Below are 13,014 nucleotides of genomic sequence, written 5' to 3' on the forward strand. Positions count from 1 at the left end.
ACTGACTGCAGTGATAGTAGTGAATACTACGAAACACGGAGTAAAATAGAGGAACAAAATCGATAGGAGAGACAGAGCCTGCTGGTGGTGGTTGCCCGAGGGATCTGCTCCCACTCCCTGCCGGCCCCTTCAGAGCTGAGGACACAGGCCTCAGTGGGGACTTGGGACAGATGCCCGCAGTGTGCGCTGCATGAGGCTATGTTCACATAGGCAGCCGATGTCCTCTTGGTGCCTGGACGATCGGGCAGCTGCCCGTGGAGGCGCTTTCATGAGATTCAGAGAGGCCTTCGTTATGGTTAGTCGTGGCTGTGACTTGCCAGTGTTGCTTAGCTGACGTTAATCGGAGCTTTTTTCCTTTTGCAATCAGTCTATGGCAAGCCTGTGATCACTGCCCAAAACCCACAGCCCCCGGACAGCATTTACTCCGGGAACCAGGGCAAACCTGGCGGCCCGGAGTCCGACACGGAGCCGGCCTCCTCCGTTCCGGAGAGCCACGAGAATGAGAGGATTCCTCGGCCCCTCAGCCCCACCAAGTTACTGCCTTTCCTGTCACATCCCTACCGAAACCAGAGCGACGTTGACCTCGAAGCTCTGCGGAAGAAACTGTCCAACGCCCCCCGGCCCCTGAAGAAGCGCAGCTCCATCACAGAGCCAGAAGGGCCCAATGGGCCCAACATTCAGAAGCTCCTGTACCAGCGGACCACCATCGCTGCCATGGAGACCATCTCGGTGCCCTCCTACCCGGCCACGGCGAGCGCAGTGACTGCCGGCCCCGAGAGCCCCATGGAGATCCAGAACCCGTATGCACACGCGGAGCCGGAGAAGGAGGTGGCCTGTCTGGCCCCTGAGCCCGTGTCCCCGGAGGTGGCCACCCACGCCAGCACAGCGAACAGTGACGTGCCAGCTCCTCCCCTGGGCCTGGATTATGTGTCCGAAGGCACCCCGGACACCAGCCCGAGTTTCCCGAATAACGTGGAAGAACCGAATCCAGAGGCTCCCCACCTGCTGGAGGTGTACCTGGAGGAGTATCCCCCCTACCCTCCGCCACCGTACCCCTCGGGGGAGCCAGAGGGGCTGGGGGAAGACTCCGGGAGCCTGCGTCCGCCTGAGATCACCGGGCAGGTGTCGCTGCCTCCGGTAAGTCACGTGGTGCTCGTGGTGCTTCAGGAGCCTTGTCGCTCTTCTAGGGGCTGATTGTGAAACTCGGCGAAGCAGCAGCAAGTGTGTGCAGCCATTTGCAAAGGCTGGTGTGTAAACTGCCCACTGCAGCGCATGTGCCCCGCAGTTTGTCTTTTTATTCTATAACTAGAGGCCCAGTGCACGAAATTCGTGCATGGGGGCATCCCTCAGCCCGGCCCGCAACGACGCCAGCGTCCCTCGCCCAGCCTCTGGTCCGAGGCCCTTCCCCTCCCTCCATGTGGCCGGGTGCAGACGCAGGGCTCGTGCTGCCAGGGTGACACGGCCAGCATCCCGCCCCGGTCACTATGGGTGCTGCCATCTTTGTTGTGGAGGGATGGTTAATTTGCATATTACTCTTTTATTAGATAGGATTTCTTTGGCACAGAGTCAACCTTATAAATGGAAAGGAAACAGCGTTGTGTTGTTTTAAAAAAATATTTTTATTGATTTTTGGAGAGAGAGGAAGGGAGAGGGTGAGGGTTAGGGTTAGCTCTTGCCCGGTTGAACCGTGGGGTTTGCTATACCATGTGAGGTAGGTAATTTAAAAGCCAGTCTTGGTTAGTTTTGAACTTGACAGAAAACCAGCCCTCCTGTCACTGGAGATGGTCCTCTTAGCTCAGTTCCTGCTGGAGGGACGACCAAATGTATCTCACTAGGTTCCAGAAAGTCATATTCTGTGGGCACATTGGTTAAGCTGTTGTGGTTTATATACTCTTCTGAGTAATGTGGTACTTTCATAAACAGTGCTGAATATACTTTTGTGTCTCTTACCAACTCAGCTGAGATGTTATTCTCCCCATTTTTGTCAGTCTCTCGCTTAGAGCAGGATCCTTAATTTTCCACGCTTTTCTTCTGCAGGGCAAAAGGACCAACTTACGTAAGACTGGTTCCGAGCGAATTGCCCACGGAATGAGGGTGAAGTTCAACCCCCTGGCTTTGCTTCTAGATTCATCTCTGGAGGGAGAGTTTGACCTTGTACAGAGGATTATCTATGAGGTATGATTGGTCAGTTTCTTAAACACGACCTTGCATCATAGTTTGCTTTAAAGCTCAGATCAGGAGGCTGCAATAGAGAAGTTGTATTTTTAAATTTTCTTTTGGGGGAGGTGGGGTTGTTGAGAGGAACTCTTGAACTTGCTCCCAAGCAGGCGTTGCTGTTCTAAAGGTGCGACTGTCGGGTGTTCGATGATGCAGAAGTTAGTCTCCACCAGGCCCCCTCGAGTCCTGTGCTTTCTCGGGGGGTCCTTGCCCTCCTTTAACAATGCTCCTGTGTGGATTTATACTAGACTGTTAAATTACAGATGTGGTCCCTACTGTTCAGAAGCCTACAATTTAAAATATTTTTAGTTGACCTTTTTTTCTTTCCATGGAAAATGTCACTTGTAGTTAGATACTAATTTGTGGTGGAAAGTTGGAGGGTAAATAAACAAAAATGACTCTACGGATACAGTTTCTGGTTCTACTTCAATTTTTGGGAAGGAAAAAAGACTTTTCATAGCGAGTGCCTACCTAACGCGGCTGTTTTGTCTGTCTTATTTCTAGAATTGTCCTAGGTGTCGTTTTCTTGGCTCTCGTAGGCTTTAATTACGATTTTTAAAAGGCCACGAGTCTATTCCTGTCCTCAGGATCCTGCAGAGCCAGGGCGCCGTGGCGGTTCAGGTGTGCAGACACTTGAGCAGCGCCCACCTTCTCCTTGCTTTCCAGGTGGAGGACCCGAGCCTGCCCAACGACGAGGGCATCACGGCGCTCCACAACGCCGTGTGCGCCGGCCACACGGAGATTGTGAAGTTCCTGGTGCAGTTTGGTGTGAACGTAAATGCTGCTGACAGCGACGGGTGGTGAGATTTCCTTGCAACTCCGCATATTTTAGTCCATTTTTAAAAATTTAACTGAAACAAATTCTTAATGTGTGATAACATCCTGTTCCCTCATGTTGGGAGCTCAGCTTATATGTAATTTCCCGCTATTACAAAACAGGGAGTTGAAAAATCCTGTTGTTAAAGTCACCACACTGTTAGTGATGGCGTCTGGATTGGGGATGGGGGTACACTTTTTTAAACCCGTGTACCCAAGAGGAACGAAACGAAGAGGGGAGGGAGAAAAAGGGTAAAGAAACAGAATCCTATGTACTGTAGGGCCTCCTTAAAATTCTCAACCCCTAGGTTTGGCTCAGTGGATAGCGTTGGCCTGTGGACTACAGGGTCCCAGGTTCAATTCCAGCCAAGGGCACATGCCCGGGTTGTGGGCTCGATCCCCCCCCACTCCCCCAGTGGGGGGCGTGCAGGAGGCAGCCAATCAGTGATTCTCTCTCGTCATTGATGTTTCTATCCCTCTATCTCTCTCCCTTTCGGAAATCAATTAAAAAAATATATTTTTAAAAAGTTTCTCAAGCCCTTCTTCTGAGCCTGGGCAGCAGCGCTGCCTCCCTGTCAGCCTGGGGTCGCTGGCGGTCCATGACAAAGCGATGGCCGTGCTGGCGAGAGAGTCGGTGATGGCATTAACAGCGAGGCACATGTTCCGAGTAAAGGTCTGTAGTGAGAAGACTGTCGTGCCCGCTGCTCTGGCAGAATAATTAGCGGGAGCTTCAGAGCATCCAACTATATACATCTCACCCTGGTTTAGATTATTGCCCAGGTTTCATGTCCTTTGGCTCATTTCCTGAGTCTCCTCCCCTCCCCCCGCTCCAGCCCGTGCAGCCCAGCACTCGGACGTGTTCCTCTGTGGCTGTGGCTCTCTGGTGGGCCCGGCGTCTGCGTGTAACTGATTTAAAGGAAACTGTGAAGAGTTCTCGGAAGGCGGGGCTTAGTGGACGCGACTCAAGAACTTCCTTTCCAGATACCAGGTGGCAGCAGGTGCCGTTCGGTTAAGAACTGTTCCCAGCCCCTGCTGTCCCCCCCACAGGACCCCCCTGCATTGCGCGGCCTCCTGCAACAACGTCCAGGTGTGTAAGTTCCTGGTGGAGTCGGGGGCCGCCGTGTTTGCCATGACCTACAGCGACATGCAGACGGCCGCGGACAAGTGCGAGGAGATGGAGGAGGGCTACACGCAGTGCTCCCAGTTTCTGTACGGTGCGTAGGCGTGAGACGTGTGTGCAGCACGCCGTGAATCCGTGCCCGCCCCGTAAGGACCGTTACCCCTCACGCTACTCCTCACAAGCAGCACCCCGAGGGGGAGGGGGGCAGGGCTGGAGAGAGGGGGCTGGGGAGGAGCTCCGCTACAGAGTGGGCGCTGCGGGACTCTCCGCTCCCCAGTTTGTGGACTTCACTGTCTTAGAATTCGGAGTCTCGTTATTGTAGAGTTGACTGCGTGCAGGCTTTTCGCCACATCCTGCATCGCAGTGGTTCCATGTGGTTCTTCCATCCTTCCCCACTTGGGAACGGGTAGCGGCCCCTTTAACAGACACACGCTCTGCTTTTCCCTGTCCGCTCGGGGTTTAGGGCGCGGATGAGCCCTGGGGCTTAGGGGTCGGCTGGGAGGGGACGGCATGCCGCTGGCGCTCCTGTCCTCGCCTGTGGCGCTTCTTCTCCGACCCCTGGGCTTGCAGAAGGCTGTGTGGGGAGGCAGACTAGCGTGGAGAGGTGCTCAGAGGTGGTCAGTGTGCGGGCTTAGAGCCGGCAGCGCGGGGACCTCGTCTGTCTGTCCCCTCTGCCCTGCGGCCGCCCTCCCTGCCCGGGACTCTGCGTGCGGGTGTTTAAGGGAGAAGTGCGGGGACCTCGTCTGTCTGTCCCCTCTGCCCTGCGGCCGCCCTCCCTGCCCGGGACTCTGCGTGCGGGTATTTAAGGGAGAAGTGCGGGGACCTCGTCTGCCTGTCCCCTCTGCTCTGCGGCCGCCCTCCCTGCCCGGGACTCTGCGTGCGGGTGTTTAAGGGAGAAGTGCGGGGACCTCGTCTGTCTGTCCCCTCTGCCCTGCGGCCGCCCTCCCTGCCCGGGACTCTGCGTGCGGGTGTTTAAGGGAGAAGTGCGAGGGGCCCGCTTGTACCCACGCAGACTCCTGCAGCAGGGGGTCCGCTCCACGTTAACTCCCTGTGCCGTGTCTCCCGCCGCTGCAGGCGTCCAGGAGAAGATGGGCATCATGAACAAAGGCGTCATCTATGCGCTCTGGGATTACGAGCCTCAGAATGAGGACGAGCTGCCCATGAAGGAGGGAGACTGCATGACCGTCCTCCGGCGGGAGGACGAGGACGAGGTGGAGTGGTGGTGGGCGCGCCTGAACGACAAGGAGGGCTACGTCCCGCGCAACCTGCTGGGGGTGAGTTCCCCGGCCCGGGCGAGGCTTTGAGGGGGGCTTGGTGAAAACCCCGGGTGTTACGGGCGCAGTGTAGCCGGCTGCCCTGTGCTCACGGGACATGGAATGTGAAATGCTGATGGTCACAGGTTTAGACGAAAAGCCGCATCTCCAGTGGTTCCTGTTGATGGCCAGTTGCACGTTTCCACGTTTGCCAGGCCTGGAGGTCAGGGCCTGTCGCATGTGCAGGTGGGGTAAAGCTAACGGATGGGCAGCGAGCTCACGACACTGGAAATGAAAGTGTTTAAATCGGGATTTGCAGCTCTGCTAGCGAACAGGATTGTTGGTTCTTTCTCTGCTGCTTGATTTTAAGTTTCATAAAAACCAGAAAATAGTAAGATCATATGAACTAAGAGCACACGAAGAGGGGCCGCCCTCAGTAAAGACTCAGCAGGGCCTTCGGGGAGGAGGCTGGGCGGCCAGGGAAGAGGGGGAGGAACTCCTGGTGGACCTGGCGGGAGCCTCCTTCACAGGCTCCGTGTTCTATACCGTGTGCGCCTGGGGCCTGTGGACATGGGAACCAGGCAGAGAAATGTGAGTTAATTGAGAGACTGAGCTCCCAGCTTAAAGGTACAAGTGCTTGCAGAGCCTGTTGGTGAGGAAGTAGGCGAGTCTGAGGGCGGGAAGGGCGATGTCACCTACAAGGAACAGCACATGGGTCAGTAGCCCTGGCTCCCACTCCGGGCAGGTGCCCCGAGCCCTGGGACCTGGGTGACCGGGGCCGCGGGAGGCGGGTGGGGAGGCTGAGGGTAGAGCAGGTGCTGACAGTGGCTGGGAGGTGGATCTGTTGGTATTGCCATCAGCTGTGGGGCAGACATGGCCTGTGCCCACTTAGAGCTTCGACTGGCAGCGAGGCCCTGACCCAGCCTCTGTCTGGCGCCCTGCGGCCGAGCTGGTTAAAGTGACTTGTGCCGGGGCCTGGCTGGCCAGCTGGTGACCAGCCTGTCCTCCTGGCTCTCCCTTCTCCATTGTTGCTTGTCTGCTGTGCAGCCTAAATGATTTCACCCGTCCCCGCGCTGCCTGTGATGCAAGATTTATTATTCAACAGCCAGTGCTCCTTCGTGTAATGTAAATGACAGAGGATCGTGGAGTGAAAAGAAACAGGCATGGGGCCCTTTACAAAGGCTCTGAGTTCCCCGGAGAAGTAGCAACACGGAGGTGGCTCTCCTCCGAGCCCACTCGCTCTGCTCAGTCCTTAGCAGCAGAGAAATGCCTGTCTGAGCGCCACTGTCCCTCGGCCAAACCCCAGCCAGTCAACGCCGACTTCTCCAGTGTCTTGCGGCCTCTGAGAGCTGGTTGCTTATTTGGGTCTTGTTTTAGTCCCTGACAAAGAGGTGCTGTGGTGGCGGCTCGAGGGGTTGGGGAAGCTGGGGGGGGATTCCCAGCGGGAAGCAGGGGCCCAGACACGGGGCTGCCCGTGCGTGTGGCTCGGAGCTTCTGGAATCACGGCTGCACTGAAGCTCCTTTCGGCCCAGCGGTGAGCAGTCAGTCCTGTGGAAATCTCCTCTGGACCGGAGTGGCCTCCGCACCACACTCTTTGTTTGTTTCTTGGAAATTTAAAAAGAAAACTGCATACATGTTGAATTTTAGCCAGCGGCTCAGCTACGCGTTTAGAAAATTGTGTTGGCTAAACATCTTTTCTCGGAGAGAAAAATAACCCTTTATATAACGTGGATCCTGCAGTTAGTTTTTCAGTTTTGGCTGGAAGTCTGACTCCTTTCTTTCAGTAAAACCTTTTCCCCTTTGTGAGAGGAGAGGGGGAGGGAGTGGGGGGAGGGGGGCTTTTGTTCGGCCGCCAGTTGAATTACTAGCTTGACTTGCTCTTGGCTTCCCGACGGGGGATCTTGTGACCTTCACATACACGCTGCTCTCCAGCTCTTGTTATGGAAAACACACACCCACAAAACCCTAAAACAGAACACTCCACTATCGCTCCTCGATCTGTAGACTTGGAGTCGGGGCATTTCGCTCCTGACAGCCCGGAGTCCCGGGACACAGAGCTGTGTCCGTCGTGAATCAGGTTGAAAGAGACGTGAATCTCTTACGTTTCCCTTGAAATGGGAGCTTCAGGTGCGGGGCCTAGCATGTTGCAGGTCACCGCAGCCGGCGGCATCCTCGCCAGACTTGTTCGCTGTGCAGATGGAGCTCACGCTGAGAGCATCGTGGGTTTCATGTCCCTGCTATGGCGTTGTGCCTGCTAAGGGGCCCTGTGGCTTCTGAGTGTCCCTGAGCTGAGAGTTGCTACATGTGAATCTTTGCGTCTTTGCGCAACTCTGGGGGCTTCACAAGGCAGAAGGAACCCTTTTCTTTAATTTTCTTCCCTGTCCCACCAGTCCCCACCCCCATATTTCCTGAGCTGTGCTCCCCATGTTCGTATGTGTGTAAACGTCTTGTAAACTCTCTTACAGCTGTACCCAAGAATTAAACCAAGACAGAGGAGCTTGGCCTGAAACCTGACTGAAGGTAGTTAATGAAGAACTAATCTCTGTTACCACTAAGAAGTCATAGGATTGTTTTGGGCACAATCTCACAAGACTTATTTCAATGACGCCGTAACGTGAGAGCCATGAGAATGCTCTGGAAGAAATGAAGGATGGAAGAACTCCCTGTTGGTGCAGGACGGCGGCACCAGGAAGTGGAGCTTAGGCGGAAGTGGCCTCACTGCGCTGGGACAGGCGTGCCAGGAGCACTCAGACACAGCGACAGCCTCTTTCCGCCAGAAGCAGGCCCGTGTCGGGCTCCTGGGAGACCCTTGGAGTTTTCCAGCACCTGCCCCTGTGCCTGTCCCCCCACGGGAAGGACCAGGGCCATCACGGGCCACCCTGGGCCACCTCTGATGGCCCCAGCTGCCCTCGGGGCCCATGAAGGCTCGAAGGTGCACACGCCCGTGCCCTGTCAGTGAAGGGCGGTTGGCGGCCAGTGAGCAGTGACTTCATTGTTACACGTGCTTGTAGCATTTTAAGAATTAGGCATATATTTGAAATATTGAAACCAAGCTACACTACAGATAATTAGGTTTGGAATCTTGTTTTTAGGCCACATTTGAATCTATATTTATTGCCTTTTGTATCTTGGAAATGACTTGTTATAGACTGACCCATAATACTTGGCAAGATCATAGCTGACTTTGAAAACAGTTGTAATAAAAGTACATGTGGGACTTTGCGCTGCCTTCTGGTTTGGTTTCCGTGTCATGCACAGCCCCACCTGGGAGTCGGGGTCACGCGGGTCAGAGGGGAAGCAGGCTGCCCCGCCACGCCTCCAGGAAGCACAGCACGCACTGCGGTGCCAGGCGACTCTTTATTTAACAGCACATTCGGCAGGTAAGGCAACAAGGCAGCATTCCCATAGTGTCAGCGCAGCCCCAGGGGAGCCGAGGAACGAACTGTGTTCTCTCCCGGGGCTCCCTCGCCCCGACCCCCCACTCCCTGCGCGACCCCCCCACTCCGTGCGCGGTGCTGGAGGTGGCTGAGTGCGGGAGCTTGAGCAGGCAGCAGCTTGTTTTGTCTTCATCACAACAGGTGTGCACGCTGGACGCCTGGGTCCCGTGTTCTGTGTCCGCGGCCACGCGTGGCCTCCCTTCGGTATTTTTAACACTCAGTGTAGGATACACATGGACTCGAATCTCAGACTTACTGTTTGCCAGTCGGTGTCCTGGAAACCGCCTCCTGTTTAACCGGAGACGGCGGTGGGCGTTCTCACTGGCTCCAGGGGCCTTGACAGCATCCCTGTTGACCATCGTCCTAGTATTTCTGATTTTACTTAAGGGATCGGGTGAGCCCTGAGCTGCTCTTTGGTAAATGTCGAAGCTGCATTTTTGAACTGGAAGTTGCTTTCAGTATTCCCAGCAGGACCCTGTGTCCTCTGAGATGGACTGAATGTTTGCTCAGCTGTTAAAACCCCTGCATTTTTATTTTTATGTTTCTTTACCTGATTTAATATTGCTCTAAAGGGACCGTGTGTAAAAGTAAAAAGTGTATCCTATGTACAGATTTAAAGCTTTCTTTGAGCCGGTCGAGGGTTAAGCGACTCGCTTGCATTTAGTCTAATGATATGCAAATCTTTTCCTATCTCAAATGGTATCGTTATGTTCGGCTATAATCATCGGTTTAAGTAAATGTTCCCGTCATCAAGGTCCGGATAAAAGTTTCTCTGTGAAAGCTTAGTCCGTGGCTGATTTTCTTTCACGAGGCGTCTTCAGGCAAATTTGTGTATAACTTCAAAGTACTGAGAAACAGAGCCACTGGGAGGAAGGAGAAAAAGAATCAGTTCAGTGACTATTTTTAAAATGAAAGGCAACTTACCTGTAGATGATTCTGAAGGACTGACTTGGCACCAGAAAAGCTGAGCGAGGGTTAAGATATCAGTGTGCCAACTCATGTTTTTTTCTACCTGATTTCTAGAATCTAGTTTTTCACAGGTTAGTAAAAAGCCGATACTTGAAGCAGGTGGTCGTGAATTATATTCAGGGTTGAATGAGACACACCAAATGTGCGACTCGGACAGCATCTGGATTATTCTCTGGGGTTTTTTTTTGTTGTTAATCCTCACCTGAGGGTATTTTTTCTATTGATTTTTAGAGAGACTGGAAGGGAGGGAGGGCGGCTGGGGAGAGAGATCGATGTGGGAGAGACGCTCGATTGGTTGCCGCCTGTACCTGTCCTGACTGGGCCTGGAGGTCGAGCCTGCAACCCAGGTACGTGCCCTTGACCGGGAATCGAACCCGAGCCCCTTCGGTGCCCAGGCCGACGCTCTCATCCCGGAGCGACCACCCGGGGCTTTCACGCTGTTTCGCCCCATCAGCAGGTCGTCTGGGGTGTGGCTCTCCCTTAAACGAGTGGTTTTCAACCTTGGTTCTTACTGGAGCCTCTGGGAGCTCGAATAGGGATCCGGACCGAACCGGCTGGATGGGCCTGGAGAGCAGGACTCGGCAGAGTCGGCAGGTGATGTCACCTGCAGCCGGGGCTGAGCAGACTGTAAACCGAGGCGCATTTTCTTGATGTTTCTCATCTTCAGCTAAGACTAGAGTGTGGGCAGCTCTAGGCGCCTGTGGAAGGGGCGGCTGAGGGCAGCAGGGGAGCCGATGGCAGATGTTTCCCTGGGAAGTGGGGAGGGTGGGCCGAGGTGGCAGCTGGCCGGCGTGGGGTGGGAGCTGGGGAAGAGTAGGGCTCCCAGTAACAACGGTACAGGGGCTCGAGTGTCCGGACTTAGCAGATGGCACGTTGCGTCAGTTGTGTGGCCTCCACGTGAGATCGCCATCTCGGGGTAGGGCTGTCTCCCGGGCTACCGCGTTCTGAGCAAGTCCGTGTGACTTGTAACCAGCTACGTAAGCATCCTTTCGGTTGGCTAAAGGTACTGCGGATGCATCAGGCAGTCAAATAGCTCTTTCTCTAGAAATAGCTGGCTCTCTCTAGATTGCAAAACTCAAGGGAAAGCGTTGCCTTCTTAGGACTTAGCTCCTCTCTGGTCCACGGGGACTTGGTCACCCCCCTGTCCCCCCCAGCACTGCCCCCCGACCCAGCCCTTGCTGCTCCCTAATGAAAGCGTGCCCGAGCTGGCTTCTTTCTCGGATGGGGGAGAGGCTGCTGTGTTCGGATGGCGGGAGGACACTGTGCATTGTGTGGCATTGGCATTCCAGTTTAATTTGGGTTGATGAGCATTCCAGAAGTGGGCCTTGCTGGGGTTCCAGACACGGGAGCGCAGTACTTACTTAAGGGAAGCTTAGTTACTATTGCTCATTTTAATTTATTTTTTAAAATATATTTTTAGCCCTAGCTGGTTTGGCTCAGTGGATAGAGCATCGGCCTGCAGACTGAAGGGTTTTATTTTATTTTTTTTTTAAATAAATATTTTTATTGATTTCAGAGAGGCCGGGAGAGGGAGAGATAGAAACATCAATGATGAAAGAGAGTCATGGATTGGCTGCCTCCTGCACGCCCCACACTGGGGATGGAGCCCGCAACCTAGGCATGTGCCCTGATCAGGACTCGAACCCTGACCTCCTGGTTCATAGGTTGACGCTCCACCACTGAGCCACGCCAGCCGGGCTGTTTATTTTATTTTAAAGGGGGAAGAAGGAGAGGAAAGTGATTTTTCTCAGCAGCTATTTTAAGTTCATCTGTTCTAAGAATGCACTTGGATTTCATCTACAGGGTTTCCTTCTAGAAGCACCCTGCCCAGGCTTGCTGGTTAGCAGGGCGCGTTTCTAAGAGGGACCTGCTGCCCCCTCTTCTCATCCCCACCCAGTGCTGGCCTCAGGGCGAAGCTCCTGGGACCAGGGACCAGGTGCGCCTCCTGGCGCTCTAGAGCCGATCGGAAGCTGGGGAAAGGCTACAAACACAATGCCTCATGGGGTCCTAGACCCATTCACGGGCCTGTCCCCAGCAGACGAGAGAGCTTTCAGACAGCATGTCAACCAGCCATAGGTCCCTGTCCCCCAGGTGACAGCCCTCCCCTCCCGTCCACGTCCGAGCGAGGGGTGGTGTACTTACAGAGATCAGGTCGAGCTGTATGGTTCCTGTGTTCTCGGGGTCCAGCTGCTTAAATATCCCTGGGGAGGGAGAAAAACAGGGTGTCACCCGTGAGCGAGCAGCAGCGATGGGCACATTATCTCCTTCCCCTCTGGCAGCCGCGCCCCTGAGTCTCCCAAGCCGTCATTTCTTCCCTCCCTCCCCCGAGAGAAGGATTTCCACCCTCAACTGGACAGACAGGCCTCTGGTCCCGGCGAGCCCACCCACGTGGGACTGACACGTGTCTACCCCCAGCGGCCACTTACTGAACAGCGTCTCCAGGCGAATCAAGCAGCGGACAAAGTTATCGAAGTCGATGATGAGGTCGTCATCAGCGAAGCGAGCCACGATGACCTGGTGGAGCTGGCAGGGCAGCTTGAAACCTGAGGGGAGAGGACGAGCAGACGCTGGCTCAGGACGGGACCGCACCCCGAGCTCTGAACACAGGTTGCGGAACGGATGTGGCCCTTTAAATGGCAACTACGATCGCTTCTGTCCCCTGGCCGCTCGTCGAGGAGGCCGGGTTGGTTTTGCAGAGCCAGGGCCTTTCACCGTCATTTCCAGACTGTCCCCCTGCACCCTGCCTGGCTCCTCACTATCCAACAGGGAGGACTTGTCCTGTCTGTTCCCACTTCCACGCTCACACTGTTCCAGGGGGTGAGCCACTGCCTCTCCTGTTTGTTCAGCGCTGCGTCATCTTGGTGACTAGGTTCTGCCTGGGTGCATGTGGCAGAAGCTGCTCTTGGTAAACGAATATGATTTCCCTCCAGGAATAGATCTGTTCAGGGGTCCTGGCTGCCTGGGATCAAGGTCACACTTCCCAGCATCCCTTGCAGCCCTCTGGGGTCTGGTGACCACGTTCCGGCCGTGGGACGCGTTTGCAGTGACCTGTGTGTCTTTCCCTCTGTCAGCCCGTTGCCGGGATGGGGGTGTGACGGCAGGCCACCCTGGGCCCATGGCCACATGCTAAGGGCTGGTGACAGAGCAGTGGGTCCCTAACATCCGAGGGCACCCTCCCGGCCTTGAACTTCTTCAGCTTGGG

The 13,014-nt window shown here is 55.0% G+C and overlaps 2 protein-coding genes across 14 annotated transcripts in view; one reads left to right on the forward strand and one right to left on the reverse strand.

Annotated features, from left to right (window-relative positions):
* The window catches only part of TP53BP2 (tumor protein p53 binding protein 2), a 102,196-nt gene extending 93,568 nt beyond the window's left edge, over positions 1–8,628 (forward strand). For 9 of the 13 annotated variants that reach the window (XM_036355173.1, XM_036355169.1, XM_036355170.1 and 6 more), the window contains 6 exons: positions 368–1,137; positions 2,038–2,175; positions 2,884–3,017; positions 4,081–4,247; positions 5,228–5,427; positions 7,872–8,628. In XM_036355173.1, the coding sequence (XP_036211066.1) occupies positions 368–1,137; positions 2,038–2,175; positions 2,884–3,017; positions 4,081–4,247; positions 5,228–5,427; positions 7,872–7,913 (1,451 nt within the window). In that variant the 3' untranslated portion in view covers positions 7,914–8,628. Of the gene's footprint in view, positions 1–367; positions 1,138–2,037; positions 2,176–2,883; positions 3,018–3,866; positions 4,300–5,227; positions 5,428–7,871 lie in introns of those variants that run through there. The other 4 variants (XR_004975068.1, XM_036355178.1, XM_036355179.1 and 1 more) reach the window with 4 other exon arrangements.
* Positions 8,629–8,749: 121 nt separating this feature from the next.
* The window catches only part of CAPN2 (calpain 2), a 38,526-nt gene continuing 34,261 nt past the window's right edge, over positions 8,750–13,014 (reverse strand). Inside the window, exons 19-21 of the mRNA XM_036355181.1 lie at positions 12,239–12,355; positions 11,955–12,013; positions 8,750–9,706 (exon numbers count right to left, since the gene is read on the reverse strand). Of these exons, the coding sequence (XP_036211074.1) occupies positions 9,683–9,706; positions 11,955–12,013; positions 12,239–12,355 (200 nt within the window). The 3' untranslated portion in view covers positions 8,750–9,682. The remainder of the gene's footprint in view (positions 9,707–11,954; positions 12,014–12,238; positions 12,356–13,014) is intronic.

Source organism: Myotis myotis, unplaced genomic scaffold (genome assembly GCF_014108235.1).
Source record: "Myotis myotis isolate mMyoMyo1 unplaced genomic scaffold, mMyoMyo1.p scaffold_m19_p_21, whole genome shotgun sequence".
NCBI lineage: Eukaryota > Metazoa > Chordata > Mammalia > Chiroptera > Vespertilionidae > Myotis > Myotis myotis.